This window comes from Hypomesus transpacificus, chromosome 2 (genome assembly GCF_021917145.1).
Source record: "Hypomesus transpacificus isolate Combined female chromosome 2, fHypTra1, whole genome shotgun sequence".
Lineage (NCBI taxonomy): Eukaryota > Metazoa > Chordata > Actinopteri > Osmeriformes > Osmeridae > Hypomesus > Hypomesus transpacificus.
In genome coordinates this window covers 4,267,326-4,290,836 of record NC_061061.1, presented here as the reverse complement: position 1 = coordinate 4,290,836, position 23,511 = coordinate 4,267,326, and the positions used below count along the sequence as shown (strand labels likewise).

General features: G+C 42.1%; 1 protein-coding gene across 1 annotated transcript; it reads left to right on the top strand.

Moving 5' to 3' along the window:
* Nucleotides 1-5,802: 5,802 nt before the first annotated feature.
* pde11al (phosphodiesterase 11a, like) lies at nucleotides 5,803-18,007 on the top strand. Its single transcript, XM_047032568.1, has 20 exons — nucleotides 5,803-6,705; nucleotides 10,034-10,192; nucleotides 11,102-11,191; nucleotides 11,386-11,526; nucleotides 12,129-12,193; nucleotides 12,354-12,474; nucleotides 12,568-12,643; nucleotides 12,732-12,799; nucleotides 13,880-13,972; nucleotides 14,751-14,801; nucleotides 15,069-15,215; nucleotides 15,324-15,431; nucleotides 15,525-15,634; nucleotides 15,712-15,802; nucleotides 16,360-16,460; nucleotides 16,711-16,788; nucleotides 16,919-16,982; nucleotides 17,085-17,159; nucleotides 17,480-17,563; nucleotides 17,675-18,007. The coding sequence occupies exons 1-20, from the start codon at nucleotides 5,932-5,934 to the stop codon at nucleotides 18,005-18,007; spliced, it is 2,829 nt and encodes a 942-aa protein (XP_046888524.1). The 5' UTR covers nucleotides 5,803-5,931.
* The last annotated feature ends 5,504 nt before the right edge of the window (nucleotides 18,008-23,511 follow it).

The following is a 23,511-nucleotide window of genomic DNA, read 5'->3' as shown; positions in this document are numbered from 1 at the left end:
ACAATGCTATGTTTATAAGTAAAAAATACAAACGTTTCTGTAAACATAGCAAACTTTGGCAGAACTGTATAGCCACATGTAAGCGCTGATTGGTGAATGAACTACATTTAGTTATGAACTAAATGTAGCCTATAGATGTTTGTTGTGGTAAGATAATTTAACAGCGTACTAATATAATACATTTTGATCAAGATAACATTATCAATTGATGACGTAGCAAACAGCAGACAAATGAAGGTTTAATTATCATTTGCACGAATGAACTAGAGCATTGGCAATTTCTTTAAAATAATGAGAAAAAGCTTTTATGATGTGCATAAGTGACTAAACGTGGACATTGAACAAGCACTTCATAGATGACAGAGAATTTCAATTGTGATCTGAGAAATATAGGTACCAAAGCCCCTGAGAAGAACTGTCATCACCAGCTGCATTACGGGCACTGCACTTTCTCTATAATTCCAGAAATATGTGTGTCAGCGACATCATCGCGGGCACTGTGCCCGATGTATAATTCCTGGAATCTGTGTTTGTGTGCCACCAATTTTAACACTGGCACTGTAAACTATTTACAGTTCAAGTAATCTGTATTTGTATGTTTCGATGACATCTTAAGCACCAACTGTATCATGGACACTATGTACTAGTTATTGAAATGTTGATTAAAATGCTTTAACAATGTCACCTACAGGCAGTGGGGAAAGGGCTGCGTGAAGGAGGGAGGAAAATGAGGACGGGCTTCTGCTGTCCTCTGGTATAAAGAGCGCTAAGGCGGGATCTCTTAAATCAATTTAATGTACTTTCTTTTTTTCATGCTAATCTGTTATTGGTCACAGAAAGGCATTGACGCATTGAGTGGGACGGGGAAGAATCACTTGTGGATTATTTGGCTTGGATTACGCAGCAAAGGAAAGGATCAAGCTTGTTGGACATCCAACTTGACATAATTATACACAATATATCCTTTGTGTTGTAATACAAGCCTAATATATATATATATATAAGATGGGGATACATTTAGGGTGCATTACCTTTCCTTAGTTGTATAGTAAATTTGCATTAAGTTGCTAGTTGGATTATTGCTACACTTGAACATGACATAACTTAAACGTAAGAAAGTAGAAATAGCCAACTAGTGTAAAATAACATGATGCAGTGGGTTGGTTTTCTTCCTGTCCTCCCCAATTTCCCCAGCCGCCACTGGTGTAGTGTGTGTGTGTGTGTGTTGATGGTTGGGTAATGCTCCTGAGTCCCCCAGGCTCATGGTAGAGGGATTTCTGAGTACTCAGGCAGGGCTGCGCCTCCATAGCTGAAGTGGCGATGACCCTTGACGACGGCCGGGATGTGATGACTCGTCTGGGAGCTACTGGATGCCATCTGGCTTCTAGGTCTCCCAGGTCTGTCTGTGCCTGAATACCTAACGTAGACCTGGAACTCTGCTGTGCTCTCTGGAAGACAGTATGGAGAAGGATGAGAACCTCTGATGCTGAGATGAACATTGGGGGTTTTCAGACTTGCACCAATAGGGTCTTTGACTGGGTGTTCTCATTTGTCTTATTGTGAATTTGATTGCTGAAGATGTTTGTGTAAATTCGTACCAGTTCCATAATATCAAGTGTTGGTGGGAGTTTTATCTTACGTGAAGCTTTGGGAGAATGATCTTACAGGGGGATTCAAGTTGTTAAGTGATTAGAGTATTATTTTGGTGATGAAAAGTCAAAGGAATAAATTGATCGATGAATATGACTTAAAGCATGCCTAGGGTTATTGTGAATGACACCACTTAGGTTGTTATGATAAAACAAAGGCTAATCAGCATGATCTGTTTTGACCTGTACAAATTTCAAGGGCAGACTACCTTAGTATGGCACCTTTTTCACCGCAATTTTTAAGTTTATGAAGACCGGAATGTAATGTTCTGTCGTGTCATGTCATCAAAAGGGAGCTACATTTCCATGTTGTCTTACCGTGTCAGTGGTGAAGAGCCAGTTGTAGATAAGGAGAAAAGTGCAGCTTATACCATGGTTGTTCCTTCCCCATATATATATATTCCTGTCAGAGTAAAAGGGCACAGGATGTCTCCTCTTTCAGCCGTTGGAGGAGGGAGATGTAGTCCCGAAGTGATGGGGCTCTGAGGGGGAGAGCATCCCTTGATGCTGGAGCAGGTCTTCCGGCAGGGGCAGGTTGTCCTCTTGGTTCAGGTGGATCAGGGGCGGTTTGAATGGTAAACGGGAACAAACCCTTCCCTGTGTGTCTGTGTGCTTGGATCCCTAGACTGGCCATTGTGACGACTGGACAACAAGCAACAGGATCTGGTTGAGTGACACCCTATCCATTGCAAGCTCATTATGGCTGTGTGAGCACACGGTTTCATGTGGACCTGTGGTAGGAGATGGGGGTGTGAGACCTTGAGGACTGCATGAGGCACCCACTGTAATCAGCCCCCTTCATTTTTCCATTGAGGCACGCTGGCTGCTGTTATACTGTCAGCTATGCCACATTTGTTGAGGAATTAGTCATATCCTGTCATGGAAGAGAAGTGAGGGAGAAAGAACAAATAGATTTAAAGCGTATGGCCACAGCAAAATGTTTGATAGCCCTGAGAGAGCAATCACTGCAGAATACCAAGAGTGTGGTGTCATCAGCTGTCAATCATGATAATGATAGAGGGTCACAGTTTGGTGAAATAGCACAAAGAGGTCTGCAGAGCCTCAGCAACGACTGAAACCCAAGCAGGCCCAGAGGTCAGAGTCTGATGACACATTTACCTCAGTGTAGGTGTCTTGTTACTTTACTCATGTTCCTCCACTGCATCTAACTACTGTATGAATGCATGGCACCAAGTCCCCTGGTCACACCAGCATTAACCTGCTTCATTAGTAGCCTATGTGCATGCAAAAGTCTCCATTCACAGAAAGTGTGTTTTGAAATGCATATAGGCTAATAATCAAGCTGTTAATCAGAAAAGGGTTAGTTAGTACTGACCTTATTCCTAGAGGAAATTAGGTCATAGAACGGAAAAGGAACTGATCTCATTACACTTATTACTTTGCTCACATTTGTCTTAATAGATAATGTAAGCTATACGGTTACTATACTGGCTGTAATGCCAGTTAAAAGAATACCAATTGTGACAATTGGATATTTCAGTTACTGAAGCAACGGAAAACACATTCAGGAATGGATTGCATTACAACAGACAGTATTGGGAACTTGGCGTTCCAGTGCAAGTTTTGGTGCTGCTCTCCATGGTGCTGAAGTCAGTCTTTGCAGGTTAGATTTACTGAAAAGTTAACTTTTCATTGCGCCAACAGTAAATTGTTTATTTTGATCATTGACGACATTGGCGACAACTTATTTTACATGCCAGCGTTAACGTGGCTATTATTACTGAGGTTGTAGTCGCTTCTGTTGTTGTTATGTTAAGGCCTATTTTTCACATTAGACACCCAGTGCCCCTGTAAAAAATGTCCCTGGCCCCCCCTGTGGCCACCCCCGAGCTGACTGAATAAAACAATTCTTAAAAAAAAATAGTAATCATAAACCGAGGAAGGGACATTGCATCCTTTTTTGCCCCAGTAAATAAAAAAGTCCGAGAAACATATCAAGGTATTGAGAGAGCTGAGGAGCTGGAAGAGGGAAGGCCAGAGCTTTTTGTATGATTTCAATGTAAAGCGAAATTAAGTTATTTAATGTTTACATATCATTTGTTTCCGTTTTTTTATGTGCCCCTCTGATTAAACACTGCCCCCCCCCTCCCCTTGGCCCCCCCAGTAAAATGTGTCTAGAAACGCCACTGCTCACCGCCACTGGACGAGTATGTCAAACTCCTGCCCATCAGGTTAACCTCAAACAGCGTCATTAGCCCGCACAAGAATCAATACAACTGTCTCTTTGGACTTAACATGGACTGCTTGCCAAGCAGCTTTACTTATTTGTGGGCTCTTTCAAGAACCGTATTCAGCATTGGCTTTCTTAATTGGGACTCTCATGGGACCTTGGTCAAAGTCTCAGCAAAACACGGAGATTTATCACAGACCCAAAACAAGTCCAGTGACCAATTACCCTGTTCTGCCTCTGCGGAAAAGCTGCTCCGGATTACATTTCCTGCTGTTGCATTATAAATGTGCCACTGCCTGCAGTGATTTCTCCTCTGCCTGTTTGTTAATATTCCGTTATTATGGAAAGGCAGTTTGATTAGCTCACTGGTGTCAAACTAAATTGCTCCGGGGCTGCGAACCAATGTTCAACAGCGCATCACTGATTCTCTATCAGGCCTCATTAAGCATGCTTGAGATGCATGGTAGCTGGAAAACCATCGTTATCTTGACAGAATGATGAAATTCAGCCCGCTAGATAATGCAATAGTGCATTTAAATCGTCAACAGAAAATAGAGGTCCACGACCTAACTGTTCCATCGATAAGTGTTCGTATTGCAGAAAATCTACACATTTTTGAATGTTTTACCATTTTATAACAGCCAATGCCTCCCTCATAACAACCAACTCGCAAAGTTTGTAGACATACACAGTCACTTCTGGTTCTCTCTTCCATCTGAGTGGAAGAAACCTGGCAGCTCAAAGCATCAGAACTGGACTAGTTTCCAAGAGAATAAAGTGAATTTTTAAACCACCTTCCAGAACACCACAGATCTATCTGTGGCAGGCCAGAGGGAAAGAGAAAGAAAGAGAGAGAGAGATAGATAGAGCTAGAGAGGAGAGATATGAAAGAGAGAGACTAACACAGAGAATGGGGTAGAGCAAGAAGGATGACAGAGGGAAAGAGGATAGAATGAGATGGACAGAGAGGTATGACATAATGAGAGAAAGGGAGAGAGAGAGAGAGAGAGAGAGAGAGAGAGAGAGAGAGAGAGAGAGAGAGAGAGAGAAAGAGAGAAAGAGAGAGAGATGAACATATAAAACCAACGGTTACTGTCATTTCTCTTGTCTGCAACACAAGGTCACTAACTGCAAGGTAGACTGAATAGCACCAAGAATACAATGCTATACTATGTCGTGGGCACTGTGAAGTCAAGTATTTAGGTAGGTCTTATCAAATGGAATGTGGAATGCCAGAACTATTGTTTGAACCTTATTTTTGCCTTTGCTTTATTGAAAAAAGGAGTGCAGTGGATCTCATTGATTGATTTTATAAGAAAACATTTTGCACACTTCGATGACCTGCTGTATGCTGCAGAACTAAAAGTTATAACCCAATTTGGTTTTTATCATCTGTTTGTGTGCTGCAGTGTTGATACAGCTGCCTTTGGTTATGAGATTATGAGATCTCAGTTATGGCACTTAAATAAATAAAACGATTGCCAGTAATCATACTTGTAAAACGCCATAGAAACCAAGTGTGCTTCCAAACTTTCAAACTGTATAGCTGGGACTCAAGGGAGAGTTGTTAATCTGTTTTATAAAGTGTTAGCTACTCAAACTCCGCTAGTGTGCAAATAGTGGGATGAATTGTATTTATCTTTTTCTCTCTCTCTCCCCCTCTCTGAAGCAAATGAACTTTTTCTCGTGTTCACTCTACTCCCGTTTGTGTATATAAAACAGACAGAGCCGTATCTAGTTGTCTCTTCTTTTGTTAGATGCAGGCGTTTGTAGCTCTGCATGAATTTACAGAATTCCCTAGGCTATTGCTCAGTCTCACCTGACTGACAGCTGCCCCCTCTGCTTGCAGTACGGCGTCATCCACTTGGTCTCAACAAACCAGGATTTATTAATTTATTTTATTCCCTGACAATCTCTGCTCGAAGCCTTTCAGAGAGGAGGACGATGGATTGGCTCAAATGGACAGTGAATAAATTAACTATTTGAAGCGGCATTACCATCAATATTTGGACTATACCGGCTGAGACGATCTCATGAACTGACACAGTAGGCTACTGGCATTTAATGTTTCTATTCTTTTGAGTTTTCACCATGACTGCTTTTGACTTCTCGGATGTGGAGGCGTTTTTAGATTGCCACCCGGATCTCTTCGAGGAATATCTTATCCGTAAAGGAAAATGCGATACAGTGAGCAGGTGGTTGAAGGAGCATCAGCCATCAAAAGTGTCCATAGCTGAGGAGAAGCGCGGTGCTCCGAGGGACCCTCTCTGGACGTCTAACCCGGACGGACTTCGTCGCCGCTCGTCCCACATGGAGCTCCGACGTAACTTTGCCAGGTCCAAAGCTATGACCGCGCACAGAACCTACGACGAGCATGTCAGTCTCAGTGAACACGATTCCCATTCCAGCATGAGACGCCGTGCACTATTGCGCAAAGCCAGCTCCTTGCCTCCGACCACTTCCCACATTCTAAGCGCCCTGCTCGAGTCCAGGGTCAATGTGCCCCAATATGCATCCAGTGCCATAGACTATAAGTACAGACTTAAGGAGACCAATGAAAGAGAGTTTTTCCTAGAGTTGGTTAAGGATATTTCCAATGACTTGGATATGACCAATTTGAGTTATAAGATACTGATTAACGTGTGCATCCTTGTGGATGCAGACAGGTGTTCATTATTTCTTGTTGAGGGCCCCGCGCACAAGAGGACACTCGTGTCAAAGTTTTTCGATGTTCACTCAGGCACCACCGTACGACCCTCCTCGAGCACTCTGAACTCGAACGAAGTCCAGGTGCCATGGGGAAAGGGGATAATCGGATATGTGGCAGAGCACGGGGAGACAGTAAACATCCCTAACGCGTATGAGGTAAATGTTTGTGACCTTTTCCGCAAACATTGACACTATATATATTTTCGATACATAAAACCTTTATTCCATAGATTACAAATATTTATGTTAACGTAATGTACACACGGCTCCACGTGGGCACAACACAAGTGTCTCTTGGAAACTGCCTCAAAGCTTACGCACGAGAATGCACATCGGGTGTCAGCTTAAAAAAAACCTCAATGTAATAGAGCAAGTAGCCTACTGTTGCATAATTATTACAATTAGGTTAAAGTGCAAGTTATATACCCTAAATTCAATATTAAAAACTCAGTCGCTCCATTGACTGAAAAACGCACTCGCTTACACACCAGTTGAGCAAGAACCGCACATCCTTAAATCATGGCCATGGGCGCCTGAGAGGGACGTGTTAAGGCGGGTGTTCCCATCGTCCATTATTGCAATACATATCAACGGCAGACACTGTGGGTTTTCTCTCAGCGGATACACGATATTAGGGATAGACCAGGGCAATGTGATTTTAATTGATGCTAATGGAGCTCTCCTCAGCGTGCAGGGGACCAGCCATGTTTCAAATCCTCTCTGACAACAATACAGTGCCCGTGATGCAGTCAGTGATTAAAATGTCAGTAAAACACACACATACAGATTATTTGAACTATAGATAGTGCACAGTACCCCTGATAAAATTGGTGGCACACACACACAAACACAGATTTCTGGAATTATAGACAGACTAGTGCACAGTGCCCGTGATAAAATTGGTGGCAAACACACAAACAGACACAGATTCCTGGAATTATAGGTAGATAATGCAGTGTCCATGATGCAGCTAGTGATGACAGTTCTCAGTGTCTTTGGTACCTACATTTCTCAGATCACGATTTAAATTATCCGTCATCTCTGAAGTAGCCTACTTGTTCAACCTCATCTATTCTTGTCACTTATGCACATCATAAAAGCGATTTCTCTTTATTTTAAACAAATTGACAATGCTCTAGTATATTCAAGCCAATTATTTTGTAGCCTTCATTCGTCTGTAGCCTTTTCCTACGTTATCAATTGCTTATTATGTTGATCAAAATGTATTATATAGGTTCTTTGTTAAATTGTCTTACCACCAGCAACATAGACATTTAGTCCATAACAGAAGTCCTTACATGCACAATGGCTGAGCCAGTTGTAGGCCTAATTCACCATAGGCTAAAAGTGCTTGCATGTACAGTTCGGCCTAAGGGGTGTAGGTTTACATTAACATTTGTATTTTTACCTTTGTGCAATGCAATGCTGTAAAATAGTCTTGTATTTTCTGTATCACATTCGCATAAAAAGACACAACAACTGACTGAGGAAATTCAATTCGAGCAAACATTGTTCCTGTCGTAGGCCCGTTTGTGGATTGATAATTCGCTATGTCCATGCCTCAAGAAAATGACCAAGGAGGATTAAGGCCGAATCCCAATACTTCCCCTTACCCCTTACCCTTACCCCTTACCCTTAATTTAGCCCTAGCCCTTGGCCCTCGAAAGTAAGGGATAAGGGCTACATAGCCCTAGGAAATGGGACGCCACTTGGTTACAGGTACGTCGTCTAGCACGTATCGATATCTCCAAAGCAAGTAGTGTTATGCACTGATATTAAACGAAATTCGCTGCTAATGGAGTTTCCTTAAAACTGTAGACATGCAAGTCAGAGAAATGCGGGACTGTTGTGCAATTCAACACTGTCGCATTAGCGTACCAAACTAGCGATTTTTTTAAACTTTTCGATTTGGAAAATTGTTGCAAATATATATGTTCAGGACTGTGTATAACACAAAACAAGACTGTCATAATTTTTGTTATCAATTAATTAAGCTGAAAATATTACATTTATCGGACTCTCTGGATGATCTGGCCGCCATTGTTGCCGGTCACGCAGGATTCACATAGCCCTAGGTTTCAAGTAAGCTCCCGATCTTACTTGGTTTTAAGGGGTGTATACCCCTTAGTCTTAGCCCTTCCCCTAGCTCCAAAAGAGTATTGGGACACCACTAGCTCTCACGGGAACACGCAAAACTAAGGGGAAGGGGTAAGGGGAAGTGGTAAGGGGAAGTATTGGGATTCGGCCAAAGTCATCTAAAGTGGTAGGGATAGTGCCCATGTCCTATGGGGAGTCAGGTGGCTGAGCGGTGAGGGAGTCAGGCTAGTAATCAGAAGGTTACTGGATCGATTCCCCGCCGTGCCAAATGATGTTGTGTCCTTGGGCAAGGCACTTCACCCTACTTGCCTCGGGGGGAATGTCCCTGTAAGCTCTGGATAAGAGCGTCTGCTAAATGATTAAATGTAAATGTCCTAGCCTGGCTACCAGCCCAACTTAGCCCCGCCCACGGGAAGTTGGTCCTATGTCTGAACAGGAGCTGTTCGGACCAATGAAATTGTCAGGGCTTTATACGATGATGGACAGATGATCAACAGTAACGTAATCAACCACGTCAGCAAAGACGTTGCTCTGATTGGTTGTAGGTCTATCCAATTGAGCGTATTGCATGCCGCACCATGTGAATGCACTATCTGGCCATATCGGTTATAAAATCGAATTAGCTTCTAAATAACAGTAGGTTAGGGTACCCCAAAACCAGTGTATTGCCATTTGAAAGGTTGTCCAGCAAGTGATGATGCCTAAGCAGTGAAAATCAAATCCATGTTGTCTTTCAAGGCTAAACCGCTAAACGTGACTATGTAGTCCAGAGCCATTAGTCTAGTTTATAAAGTTGTGCAAAACTGGCAGCAAATTATTTTTTAAATGTGGACATTCTTATCTAAACAACGTCAAATAACATATGGATTATAAAAAGGACACCTACAAAATATGAACTTTGCGGAGTCCCCGGTTCTTGACAAAATAGTCAGAAACTACCCATTATAGTGCGTCGATACAGATACACATAGATTCCTGGCATAAGTAGGCTATGCATTTTTTATAAATATAGCCTACAGAATTATCAGTTGTAAAAATGACATTAAAAAACGGACCCCTGTGCAACCGACGCAAGCAAGCACACCCTACAATTTTCCAAGAAATTGTACCCTCTCTAGTTAGAGATATACTTTATGTGCCAGATGCCTCTTAACTGCCTGACAATTTGAAGCACTCATATACTTAATTATTAATATACTGAAACAGCCCCTCCAAGTCATCCATTGAAACCATGTAAAGGGTCAAATGTTCTTGTCAATAAGTAAAGTAAATCTAGATACAATATCACAGCAGTAGGGATCTGATTGAAATATTTTTAAGCAATAACACTAGTGTGCTTGTGTGCAGCACATTTGTCTGTTTACCGTCTCTTTGTCCACCTCTCCAGGACCATCGTTTCAGTGATGAGATAGACAAGCTGACAGGCTACAAGACCCAGTCCATCTTGTGCATGACCATTTGTAACAGTGATGGGGAGGTCATAGGTGTGGTGCAGGCCATCAACAAAAACCCCATTGGCACTCCTTTCACTGAGGATGATGAGAAGGTCGGTGCAATGTCTAGTCTGCCTGTTAATGTATAATTTAGCAGATTTTTTTTATGTATTATAAATGTTTATTTTATTTTTTACCTTCAACCTTTTGATCTGCTGGCAAATGCTCTACCACTTATCTTCTCCTCTTTCTTTCTGTAGAGAAACTCAGACACTGTCTGGAACATTTCATCATAACCTGTGCTCTAGTCCACCAAGTCTGTTTTTGAGGATCTCTCATTAAAAACCTCTTCTCAGTTTTATTACAGAATGTCCTCCAATACATGTTGCCTTCCACAGAAGGAGAATACTGTTCTTTGTGTCACCAAATGCTTTAATTGTAAATCCAAGTAAAGGTGTTATTAAATACATTCCGTTTGAGAACTGAAGGCCTATTTTGAACAGATTGGCCTTTTGAACATTGCTTATTACTTTTATGTGCATTAATAATGGTCATGTTCAACATTTTTGTACAATGCCCACCAGGTGGCAGAATAAAGTATGATCATTATTATTGAACCCTATGATTTCATACCTGAAACCCAGTGGGTCTATGACATGTAATGCATACATGCAGAATCCCTTGGACAAAGAGATTTTACACAGGATTTAGGGGTGCCGTATTCTGAAGTTTAAGATAGTTTATTTAGTTATTATTTGACTAAATCAATGTTTGATTTGGAGAAACCCCAAGAGGATATCAGGTGGACCTGCTTAGAGGATTACAAAAGAATATGCAGATTCCCTCAGATAACAGGCTTTCTTATTTATTTAGAATTTTCAACGGTTCCGACCTCAGGGGAAATGGGAAGATTCCCATGTCGCTCTTTTTTTTATTAACAATTATTGACGTTTTATGACCATCGTTCACTGGTTGTGGTTCATAACTGTAATTGCTCTAAATTCTGTCCCTGTTCCCATCAGGTGTTGCAAATGTATCTACCATTCTGCGGAATATCGATCTCCAATGCTAAGTTGTTTTCAGAGTCTCGGAAGGAGTATGAGAGGAGCAGGGTGAGCAGGATTAGACTGTTAATTTCAGTTCACTCTGTAGGTTCATATTTATTTGGAATTGACTGTACAAATTAAGTTGGAAATATGTTACGATTTGACTCTACACCAGTAATATAATGATCAACAGAATAGTTTATTAATCTCTGTGATCAATGGGTCAAAGCACATGCTGATGAGGGTTGTTGTTCCCCCAGGCTCTGCTGGAGGTGGTGAACGACCTGTTTGAGGAGCAGACAGACCTGGAGAAGATTGTGAGGAAGATCATGCAGAGAGCTCTGACCCTCCTCCAGTGCGAGCGCTGCTCTGTGCTGTTGCTGGAGGACATCCACTCGCCTGTGAGACCCCAGTTCAGCTCCCCTTCTCTCTCTCTCTCTCTCTCTCTCTCTCTCTCTCTCTCTCTCTCTCTCTCTCTCTCTCTCTCTCTCCCTCCTTGTCTCTTTCTCTCTTTCTCTCTATTCTCTTTCTCTCTTTCTCTTTCTCACTCTCTCTCTCTCTCTTTCTCTTTCTCACTCTCTCTCTCTCTCTCTCTCTCTCTCTCTCTCTCCCTCCTTGTCTCTTTCTCTCTCCTTGTCTCTCTCCTCTTTCCCTCTCAATGTTTCTGTCGCTCTCCTCATCTCTCTCCTTGTCTATCTCCTCTTTTCTCTTTCTCCCCCTCTACTTTTTTCTCTCTGTCTTTCCCTTCCTCTCTCTCTTCTTATGTCCTCTTCTCTGCTTACTTCCTCACTTTCTGTATCCCACCTCTCTTTCTCCTGCTGGGTTGCTGGGATTTGTCTTTTGTCTATGGATTGGTTATGCTGTCTTATCATGTCTTATCAACCCATCCTTTTACATAAAGTAATTTGAGTCTGGCCCACTTGCTGCCCCCCTTCTTCCTCCCCCACTTCTCCCTCCTCCTTCCCTTCTTTCATTCTTATGCTGTGTCTTGACTTGACTGCAGGTGGTGAAGTTCTCTAAAACCTTTGAGCTCATGTCTCCTTTGTGCAATATGGACCGCAAAATCAGGTGAGGTCCTCTCTTGGGGATGTGCCATTTACAGTAAACTAGTTCAGTTACAGTAAGATCAAAATGTTACTGGACAAGTCATACGAACCTGTTCTCATCCCGTCACATATCAGGCTTTACTTGAGAGCCTTGTGTCCGTCTGTCTCTTTGACAAAGTCAGCATGGAGAAGCTGTCCTGTTCTGATTGGCTCATCAATAACAGCATAGCTGAGTTGGTGGCATCCACAGGACTGCCTGTCAACATCAGTGACGTGTGTCAGGACCCTCGTTTTGATGCCGAGGTGCTTACCCACTGAGAACTATCCACACACACACACATAAACACACACACACAAGTTTGGGTTCTCAGGGTAATTGCTTTCTACCCTCCCTAGGCGGATCAGGCCTCGGGGTTCCACATCAGATCAGTGTTGTGTGTCCCCATTTGGAATCGAACTCACCAGATAATTGGTACGTTGATCCATCTGTTATTCCCCCCAAAACGTCTCTCTTCACCCAAGAGATGGTCCATTAGAATAACACTCACTGTATCTCCCAGGGGTTGCACAGATTCTTAATCGCCTAGACAGGAAGACGTTCAACGATGCAGACCAACGACTTTTTGAGGTGACGTTTATGCTTCCTTGTTTTCCTTCAGGATTATTAGGAAAGTGTAGTGGCTTTCTGTGGCTTACAGTGTTTCTCAGTCAAAACCAAACTTTGCATTCAAATTACACACAAAACCATCCAGTACAATCAACCTTCTGAATACCCTTCAGACACTGCTGGGAGGAATTGAAAACACTTTTATCAAAAGGTTTTCATGAACCAATAACTATAAAGTGTCCCTGAATTTCAGATACGTTTGACACAACATCATTCAGTCACACAAATACCACATCTTTCCTTCTTACAAGATGCTGATTTTTCAGTCAAACATTTTACAGTAACGTACTGCAATTGCTTGTTGAACAATCATGCTTGTCACTCTAGTGATCACGGTAATTTACTGTAAGTCACCAACACAAATTCGCCAAATTGGAGTTTGCGTTAAACAAAGAAGGCTAAGAAAACAATGAGAGAAACATAGAGCACCTAGGTAAGAGTATGCTACAGTACTGTAATAACAATAGTCATTCTGGGTCAGCATCCTGTCTACCACCAGGGTCAGGGTAGAGATTGTCATCAACATCACAGGCCACTTGTCCAGCTCCTCTCATTCTTTCCATTCCTCTGTCTCGTTCTCTGATGTTTGCATCTATGATTCCCAAACAAAGATGAGCTTACCTGTTGCCCTTTTTATGAATTTCAATCTCCTGATTGCATGTTGAGTATTTTGGGTTATTAGTGCTTACACATGGACAATTGTTTTGTTACGTTAATTATGTTTGAATTGCGCTGGTTTGAGTTTACTTATGGAACAGCAGTGTTTTCTAAAAGACAACATGCTGACAATAGTATCTTAAAATGAGACATGTGCTTAGACTTTAGGAAATAAATCTGAATGGACCAGAGAAATGTGTCAAAAGGGGTAAATAGTGTTTATAGACTGGGGTATGTGGTCTTCCTGCTGGGAAGTGGCAAAGTGTTTTTTTGAGGATGGCTTACGCTAACAATGTTTGTGTGTTGGCAATCGAGAAAAACTGTAATGTCAGTATGGGTAGACATCTGGCAAATTCAATTTTCATCTTTCTTTACCCTCCTCAGGCATTTGTAATTTTCTGTGGGCTGGGCATCAACAATACCATGATGTATAACCAGGTGAAGAAGACATGGGCCAAGCAATCTGTTGCCCTGGATGTGAGTCACTATCACTGTTGCTGTAGAACCTTCCTAGTGTTGCATCTACACCTCTCACAATGCATATTCATCTATAGACTCTATCGTCTCAATCTCCAGTGCCCGATTCTCAGCCTACATATGTATTTTCAGCCAACAGTGATCTGCCTCCCTACCATAAATATTTCAGCCATCCTCAATAATTCATGATCGATACAGTGTGCTCTCACTGCTCAGATATGTTTGCATTTCGACCAGATTTCAAAGAATGTTTCATTAAGCAGAGTTGGAAAAATCATTTTGACAGCCAACTCAAAGATTCTCAGTAAATTCCCCTAATAAGTGCACTGTGGGGCTCCCCAGTGGCACACAGTGGACCACATAGGTTGACACATTGCTGCAGGGCCCCAGCTTCGATTCCAGCCCGGGCCATTCCCTGCTTGTCATCCCCTGGCTCTCCTGCCTCTCTCTCTAACTGTCACAATTCAAATGAAATAAAACCGAAAATGCCCCCCGCTAAAATATATTTATAAAACGCTGTGTAACTCTGTTTGATCCTGAACGTCTGGCAGGAGAAGTGAGAAAAATATGTTGGATCAATAACGCGTAAAATCCCTGGACGTAAAGCATGGGAATAGTGATGTAGGCCAGAACAGATGAAAACATCCTACCCACTGAGAACTCATCTTGTCTGATGGTGCATCTGCAGTCTTTATTAAATGTACAAGCAAAACGAACATGTGTATGAAAGTTTATCGTGAGTGTTCCTAAGAGACTGTGTTGTTTTGTCTTCTGGCAGATGCTGTCCTACCACGCCACTTGCTCCAAGGTTGAGGTGGACAGACTCAAGGTACAACTGACATTTTCCGGATAACTTTTGATAATATTTAACATACTAACATTGAAACATACGGATCCTCAATAACCAGAACAAAAATCCCATGGGTATTGTACATTAATGATACGTGTCATTTCAAATCAATCCATCAGTGGTTGCTCATTGCAGTTTGGAATATTATAAACAATTATTTCTGAAGCAGCATGAAAATGTGTCTACTGCTGCACTTGGTCCCAGACTAGGGCTGGTTGATTGACAGTTCTGGACACTCTCTCTAAGGCTGCCAAGATCCCCCTGAGCAGCGAGTTGGGAATAGATGAGTTCCACTTTAATGACTTCTCCCTGGACAACGATGCCATGATAACCGCCTCACTTCGGATGTTCCTGGAACTGGGAGCCGTCCAGAAGTTCAAAATCGACTATGATGTGAGGTCATTTATGTTAGACAATTTAGTGTTTATACTTTAATTCTTAATTATTCTTTAGAAACGCATTACAAAAGCTTTTCCTGAATGATGGTATCTTGTCTGTCAGGTCCTGTGTCGCTGGCTCCTGACTGTGAGGAAGAACTACCGCACTGTGGCCTACCATAACTGGAGACATGCCTTCAACGTATCCCAGTGCATGTTTGTCATGATCACCGTAAGTTGAGTCCTCACTGACAACGACCCCGTCATCTAACGACCCGAGTACGTCTCTGGACCTCCCCACCTCTCCCCTCTTTCCTCACCCCAGACAGCCGGTTTCCAGGACGTTCTGTCAGACGCTGAGACCCTGGCACTGATGGTGGGCTGCCTCTGCCATGACTTAGACCACCGCGGCACTAACAACGCCTTCCAGGCCAAGTAAGTCCAGAGGGTCTGACGGAGGTAGGTTTTCCTCTTCCAGATGTTTCTTCTCACTGCTCTGTCGCCCCCTACAGGACAGGCTCTGCTTTGGCACTGCTTTACGGGACCTCAGCCACTTTGGAGCATCACCACTTTAACCACGCTGTCATGATCCTGCAGAGCGAGGTACGTGAGACCTGGACCCTTCTGCACAACCAGATCCCGTTTAGCAACCAATCCATTCACTCTCTCGACCCAGCACTGACCAATCAACGGTCATCACGCTGCAATATTTTTTGTCTCTGGTCTCACAAATTAGACTGTTGAAGAAAAGAGAAAAAATATACTTCTGGGTTCAAATAATCTATCTCTGGCATTACTTTTCATGTGTATGATTTCAGTTTTAAATGTACACTGTCCTATGCAGAAACTGATCATTACATACATGCATCCCACATTGACAATTACATGGTACTGGGCACTTTATATTTACTCCAAATGTAATCTAAGATCATTTCCCTCAGGATTGGGTCAGAGCTTTGTGCTCCCTTATTGATTTTATTTATCAGAGCCCTGAGGAAACCTCTAACCGTTTCTATTAACACTGCTAAAAGATGGAGGAGTTTGCCAATAAGAAGTGTTCTCAGGACATAATTCATTCTCTGCTTTACAGGACAATTTGTTTTTTAATTTACTGAACCTCTTAATGCAACAGTATTATTCTGCCACTTGTGTCTGAACAGGGTCACAACATATTTGCCAACCTCTGCTCCAAAGAGTACAGTAGCATGATGCAGCTGCTGAAACAGGCAATCCTCTCCACAGACCTCACCCTGCACTTCCAGTAAGTGGCTCAATAGCAATAGTTATTGCAACTTCTCAGTATTAAAAAAGATATATTACGTGTGTACAGACAGATTTGTTTGAATGTGTGCCCTTTTATGTATAGCTCACGCAAATCTTTTTGAATACTTTGAGAGAATGATTTTCAAATGCTGTAGGCCTATCTTCATGTGAGTGATATATACTCAACAAAGTTGTACATTTCTCTGAAGTCTCTCCTGTGGTCCTCTCCATTATTTGTTCTCACAAAGACGCAGGACCAAGTTCTTCGACTGTGTGCTGTCAGGAGAGTTCAGCTGGACTGATGAGGCACACAGAGAGTTTCTGAGGTCTAGACTGTTCTCTATTTTCTATATAATTAACTCACTTCATAAGTCTAATTAAGCTACTGCAGCATGAAGCATAACCTGTCTTCTCTGTGAAATCACGTTGATACCTTGATGTTGATATCTATAACAGGTCTATGCTGATGACAGCGTGCGACTTGGGTGCAGTGACTCGCCCTTGGGAGATATCCAAACAGGTTCGGAACATCCCACACCAAAATGTGTCAAAAAAGCTATTCTTCTTTCAGTATTTTACAGGTGACACATTATTTGGTAATGGATTGTAATGTTTGGTTAAGGTTGCAGAGTTGGTGACCAGTGAGTTTTTTGAACAAGGTGACCGGGAGCGTTCTGAGCTCAAACTGACTCCAGCGGTAAGGGCAGATCTGCACCCTTCAAAGTCCCCCAAATATCCTCTGATTCCCTGCATTTAAATTAAGAGTTATGAAAGTTTAAATACCGCGTTGGCCTCTCACGGCTAGCGCGGCATGAAAGACATGTAGACTTTATCTTTCGTTATGCTGAGCCACCAGACTCGGCTTGCCCACCCCCCTTGGGGTGGCAAACTGTGGCCTTGATGTGCACAATCCTTTTGATATGCCACTGTTGGCTAGAAGGACCGCAGCAAGGGAAGTGATTAGGGCTGCCAAGCTGTCATGCTGGAGCATAACAGAAGCTCTTTGCCTTTCCATAGGCCATTTTTGACCGCAATCGGAAAGATGAGCTTCCTGCTCTGCAACTGGAGTGGATAGATGGGATATGCAAGCCCCTTTATCAGGTAAGAAGCACAGATGTGTGTTGTCCTTGACCATAATCATGTCTGTTCTGGGTGGTTATACATAACCTTTTTGGATGGTGTGAAGTTATTTTGTGCTGCATCTCCCCATAGGCCCTGGTGAAACTCAACAGGAAGCTGCAGCCCATGGTGGATGGTGTAGACGCCAACCGAAGAAAGTGGGAGGAGCTCTGCTCATCCAATCAGCAGACACGCACAGCGTCAGAATCTAATCAGAGTCCTGAAGCCAGCCCAAACCCTGAGCCAGGACAAAGAGGAGAAACCAATCAGGTTTCAGAGTTTAACCATAACCAAGAGCATGAAGAACCCCCTGAATTTGGATCCAATACAGAATCAGATCAGGATCTTAAGTGCGAGGCCGCTTCTGTGTCAGAGGGGAATGGGAGGTGTGGTCAGCCTTCTCAGCAGCAGAAAGCGGAGGTATGAGGAGAAGAGGAGAAGAGACAGGGGGCGCAGAGGGGAGGAGACAGGTGGATAGAGGGAAGGAGACAAGACGGTAGAAGGAAGGAGAGAGGAGGGCTTAGGGGGAAGACAGGAGGCGCAGAGTTGACATCAGAAGGGTCAGCTTGTGTGTGCTCAGTTTGAATTGCACTGTTACTGTAGTCGGCATGGCATTCTTATTCTGCATTGTTTTTATGTTTCTGAAAGAGCTTTATATTAACATTGAAAATTCAAGATTCAGCCTGTCCAATGATTTGTAATGTCGTCTTGACGCCGCAATCATTTTAAAAAGTTGAAAAATGTATAACTAAAGTTTAAACTTTAAGTACATATTGGGTGTCATCAGTTCTCCACAGTTTAATTCAGAAAGGACTATGTATTTAACAATTTCAGTGTGCTATTTGAGAGAAATGTTAAAATTCTGTCCAAGTGCTCAAACTGCTGTCTTCTGTTGAACTAACCCTATGTAAATGTTGGACCTTTGCTGAAACCAAAGAAGGCCAGCAACAACAACACACACATCTTCATGCCTTTATCTAACATTAGGGAATCACTGTGAAATTCTCTTTCTCTACCACTTAAGACTTTCATCGTGAATGTAGACCGGAGCATTATCTTGTTCCTGAATGTTAATGTCTCAGCTGCTGAAGTACTGTAGCTGTCACATCAGGCCCAGTCATCAGGCTTTGTTACCTCCTCAACAAACTTTTGGCTGCATGAGATTACTAAATGTGTATGTACTCAGCCAGTGTCTAGACAGCTTTGTGAATTTTAAGCATGCATTATCTTAATATTGTGTGTGCACTTGTATGCATTTTGCAGTTTGGACCCTGCTGTGGATGGTACTAGACATCCGTCTATAATTCTTAACTTTTTCTGTTTTCAAGAGATTGATGTTGCATGACACTTAGGGAACTATTCCTAGAATGTAAACTCGTAGTTTCTATCCATTTCCCTTGTTTTTGTTCATTAGCCATTCACTTTTTGTACAGAGAAACAAGGTGAAATACAGTTTCAGAGAAAACAAGCATATGAATAAGTTATATACTTTTCTAAGGATTGGTCAGACACAGATTTCTATTTTCAAACAGATCTACATTGAAATACATTAAGTAAAGTCCATTATTTTTCATATATTAGGCTCTATATTTATGAGGGAAACCTGATTGGCATTTTTCTCACTATTTAGTAATGTTCAAAATTAAAACTGTGCAACTTGTTAAGAAAAGCTAGACAGATCTTAGTTCAGTAGTCCTCAACTGCTTTTATAAATAAAGGCATTGGCATGTTAATGATTTGGTTTGGTGTGTTTTGTTCAATATGTATGAAGTTTATGAGTTACTACTCTAGAATTAGAATGCATTGAATGGATATTCTAGAGATAAAGTCAGGAACATTTAGTTATGCCCAGAGACACATTCCAGTATTTAACCCGTTCATTGTATTCTGTTTCACCATGGAAGGTATTCACTGTAAACCAGGCACAAGGAGTCGTTGTTTTCGGTGCGTGATTCACTGCTTCTTGTGCTGTGCCTCTCTTGAGGTGGATGACGTCATTGAGTCAGTTCAGAACAGCCCAGGCAAAGAGTGTTATTCAATGACAAAAGCATCACTGAAGGATGGTGTGGTCGAAAAATTGTCAACTAACATGGCTGTGACATACACAACCTCCGTTTGGTCATGGAACAACGAGGCAGTCATGGTTGCCTGGAACATGGAGCACATTGCCAAGGCAGGAAGTCAGGTCATCCCACCAGCTCCCCCCCTAGGTCTGACCTCCATCCCTGTGAGGATGTATGACCTGGAGCACAATAATTTGGTAGAGGTAGAGAGCCAGAAGCAGGAGACTCCCACCCTCCTCTGCTGCTGAGGAGAGAGGCTAACTCCCACCAGAGCTTTGCAGGTCAGTCACCAGCTGACCACACTATCACAGCTGCCTCAATTGTCTTCTGCATTGCATTCCTTCTCATAACTGTCTTTTTCATTCATTAAGGTGGGAGACTCGTCTCACATACCGCAGGCCTTTGGATTCAGATTTGGTTCTTTGGATTCAGATGGCATTCTACTATTTTGTTTTGCTGCATAGCCTGATAAATTATTGCCGATGTCTGTTTGTGTTCTTCATTGCAAAGTTCTGGGAGTTCTGACTAGAACATGACCGAGAGTCTAGAAGGATGTGTGCTCATACTTTTCTTCAATTCCAGTCTCTGATCACAGTCTTTGCTACAAGAGGCACAGACAGTGTCTGCAAATGTTCCCAACAGTACTCCGTTGAGGTGGAACACTTCCTACCAGAGAACCTCATCTTTTATACAGGATGTTTCACACATTATTTCTCCTTAAACTGAGAATATATGTTTACATTTGAGGAAAAACCATCTCACATTGTATTAGCCATTTCAGCATTTTATGAATGCAACAATAGAGATACAGCCAGATTTTGTACAACAGGGAGTATATTGTATGCATGAGAAAATATTTACATATTCATGGCGTCTCTATAACTATTGCCTTTTATTCCTCAGCAGAGAGTGTTTGATGTTGTTTTTAATGAGGTTGCGAGGTGAGACAGTAGAGTGAAGCTGAGGGCTGGTTTGACACACTAGCAGCCAGCCGCCCAGCCATAGCCAAAGCCAGAGCTGGGCTGTAATCTATAATTTAACAGGGATTGAGTGCATTCTCCTTAGGGTCTCCGATCAGTGGAGAGCAGGAAGGAGAATGGAGGAGGAGAGTCTTCCATCCTCATTATAGATACAGGGTCTGGCTGGCTATGCAACAACTTTGATCTTTCTTTCTCTCTCTCTTTCTCTCTCTCTCTTCCCCTCTATCTCCCCCTCTGTTCCCCATTCACACACTCCCTCTATCTTTTACCTACTGTATTTTCCTCTTTCACTCACTCATTTGTGTTTGGTTTATCTGACAGACTCAAATTACAGGATAAAAATAAACCTCATTTTACATCAGATGACTATAGGATATTCATACTCATATTTGTATGCAGAACCATTTTACGAGGCGAGACTGACTGAAAATAAAGCACCACAAACCTCTTCTAACCTGTGCAAATGGATAATAGTGTACATACATAATGAAGGCTATTTGGATGCGCATTTCAGTACCAGCGGACAACTGCTTAGCAAATCTTTCATTCATGAACTCAGTGCCTATATTTAGAAACTCCTTCATAGGAAATAAACCCTTGTAAATGCAATGCTTTCAAAGTATTCCTTAAGTAGCCTATTGATGTTAATACATGCATTCTCTCAATAGAGTAAATTTAGCAACACGTTGTTCATGAGTGTAGTCCATTGTAGCCATGTAGACAATTTTCAAGCAGAACATAATTATTAATCATAATGCTGGTACATAATGTACACTTGCTTAATAACAGGAAAAGCATCACAATAGTTGTATAATAGCACACACTCACCACAAATACAGAAATAGTTTGTTAGTTGAAAAATATACAAGATTGATGTTCTGGACATTATGTACCATATCTTTCCAAGCATTCTGAAAATGGAATCTCAAGGACCCACAGCTGGACTGTATTATTACGAGTCGTAAGAGGAAAAGACATAGCAGAAATTAGGACAATGACAATGTCTGCAGTACACTGAGAACAAAATCATAGGAGACCAGGGTGTAAACCAGTGTTCTGTGTTGGTTATCCATGAAAGTACAAATGTGAGATGGATTTATGGTTATATCTGATACTTAAATAGAGATATACACCTCATAGTTGAAACATTTTCACAAGTGATACACTTGACTGATATGATAACACATAACATGTGCTCTCTGAACACTTCCCTCACACAAAGGGAGAAAACTACATAAATAATAGTTAACAGATTTGTCAACAGATCCATGAACTCTTCATCTCAGTTCACATTCACAAGGATGTGTGTCACTATCTTACTGTAATATATGGAACCAATACATTTAGAGGATCATGTGGAATATTATGTTTCCCTGAAACCAATAGACAGCACATGATTGAAATTCCCACAGGGTCAACATGGTATGATTCCTGATAAAACTCAATCTATGGCTCAGGCTCTAACTTCGCCCCCTCATCCCCAAAAGCGTAATCCTAAAACATAGTGCTATTGTCCAGAGTCACAGAGGCTGTAGAAACATGGCAATCCTTCCCATGAAGGCTGAGTTTGAACCTGGTCCATTTTAGAATGTTGAAATGGATGCTTGCTCACAGATCCGTCTGACTTAGATATTCTCTGTGTGGAACGGGCTGGTTCTCAGAATGCCAAAGGCTTTAAAGAAAATCCCCATTCTTTCTCGGTTTCTTCTCTCTTCTGCACTCAGGGGCCCATGTGTTCAAAAGCTCTTTGTGTGCTATGGAGAGACAAAGAGAGACTCGTTTGAAGATGTTCCTCTGCTGCAATACAATCAAGTTTAGGGATTCAGCGAAGATGCATACATGCATGCTTTCTCTTTTTACCATTTAAAATGCTACCTTGTCTGCCGGTTTGTCATAATCAAAGCACCCAGGCTGTTCTGACATGGCTGTGAATAATTCATTTAAGAGAGACAGAAAGGTTACGTAAACCATTCCCAACGAAACTTGAAGCCATGCACATGAGCTTTGTCTCTTCATCTCTGGTTCTGCACAATCAATCTCTGGAATGACACCCCAAGTTGTGGTGATTAGTCAAACATAACTTTAGTCTCAATACATTTAGCTAATATTTGCCATACCAGAAGCTTCAGTGGATGTTTACATGGTGAGAATGCTATTGCTTAACATTTGTCTCCATGCTTCTGTGGGTTTAGGTCTTCACTGCCTTGACTGGGCTATAAAACACCAGGAACAAAGGCTAAGCTCTTGAAGCTGTTGTCCCTAGCCTCTCTTTGTTTTACCACACAAACAAGCCCTCGGACTCCCAGCATCCATTGCGAAGCCCACAGTGCACACTACCCACCCGGTCAGAAAATGCATCCGAGGAGGTTGAGTGAGATGAAAAGAGAGGAGAGGTGAAGGCTAGAGGTTGCTGCTCCCACACACCAAACACACCCTGCAGCCACAGCCACATCTCTCCTCTCTGACACACACTGGCCCAGAGATCATGGAACAATACAGCAGTCATTTCACTTGAATTTCTGTTAGAAACAACAAGTCTGTGGATCAAGAGAAAGGGGGAGTGAAAAAGCCAACCTGGTTCCAGGTGACCCAGCTACTCTGATTACGTTCTTAATCCTGGATTTTGCTTTTGTGGTTGCGAGACTTCAATGCTTCACTTCACAAAGCCTATTAACCTTTTTTTCCATAAGAAATATGTACATTTAATTAATTTTTGGGGGTCCATTTAGTACATTTGAGGGATTTGTCCAGGCACATTTCTGGCTCTGATATCTCTAATAGACCTGGCAACGAAGACGTTTTTAAAAGAAGCGAATCGCAATGAGTGACATTAAGGAATTACTACTACCGTAGGGCTAATTCTAATTGCACAGCTTTATCAGAAAAA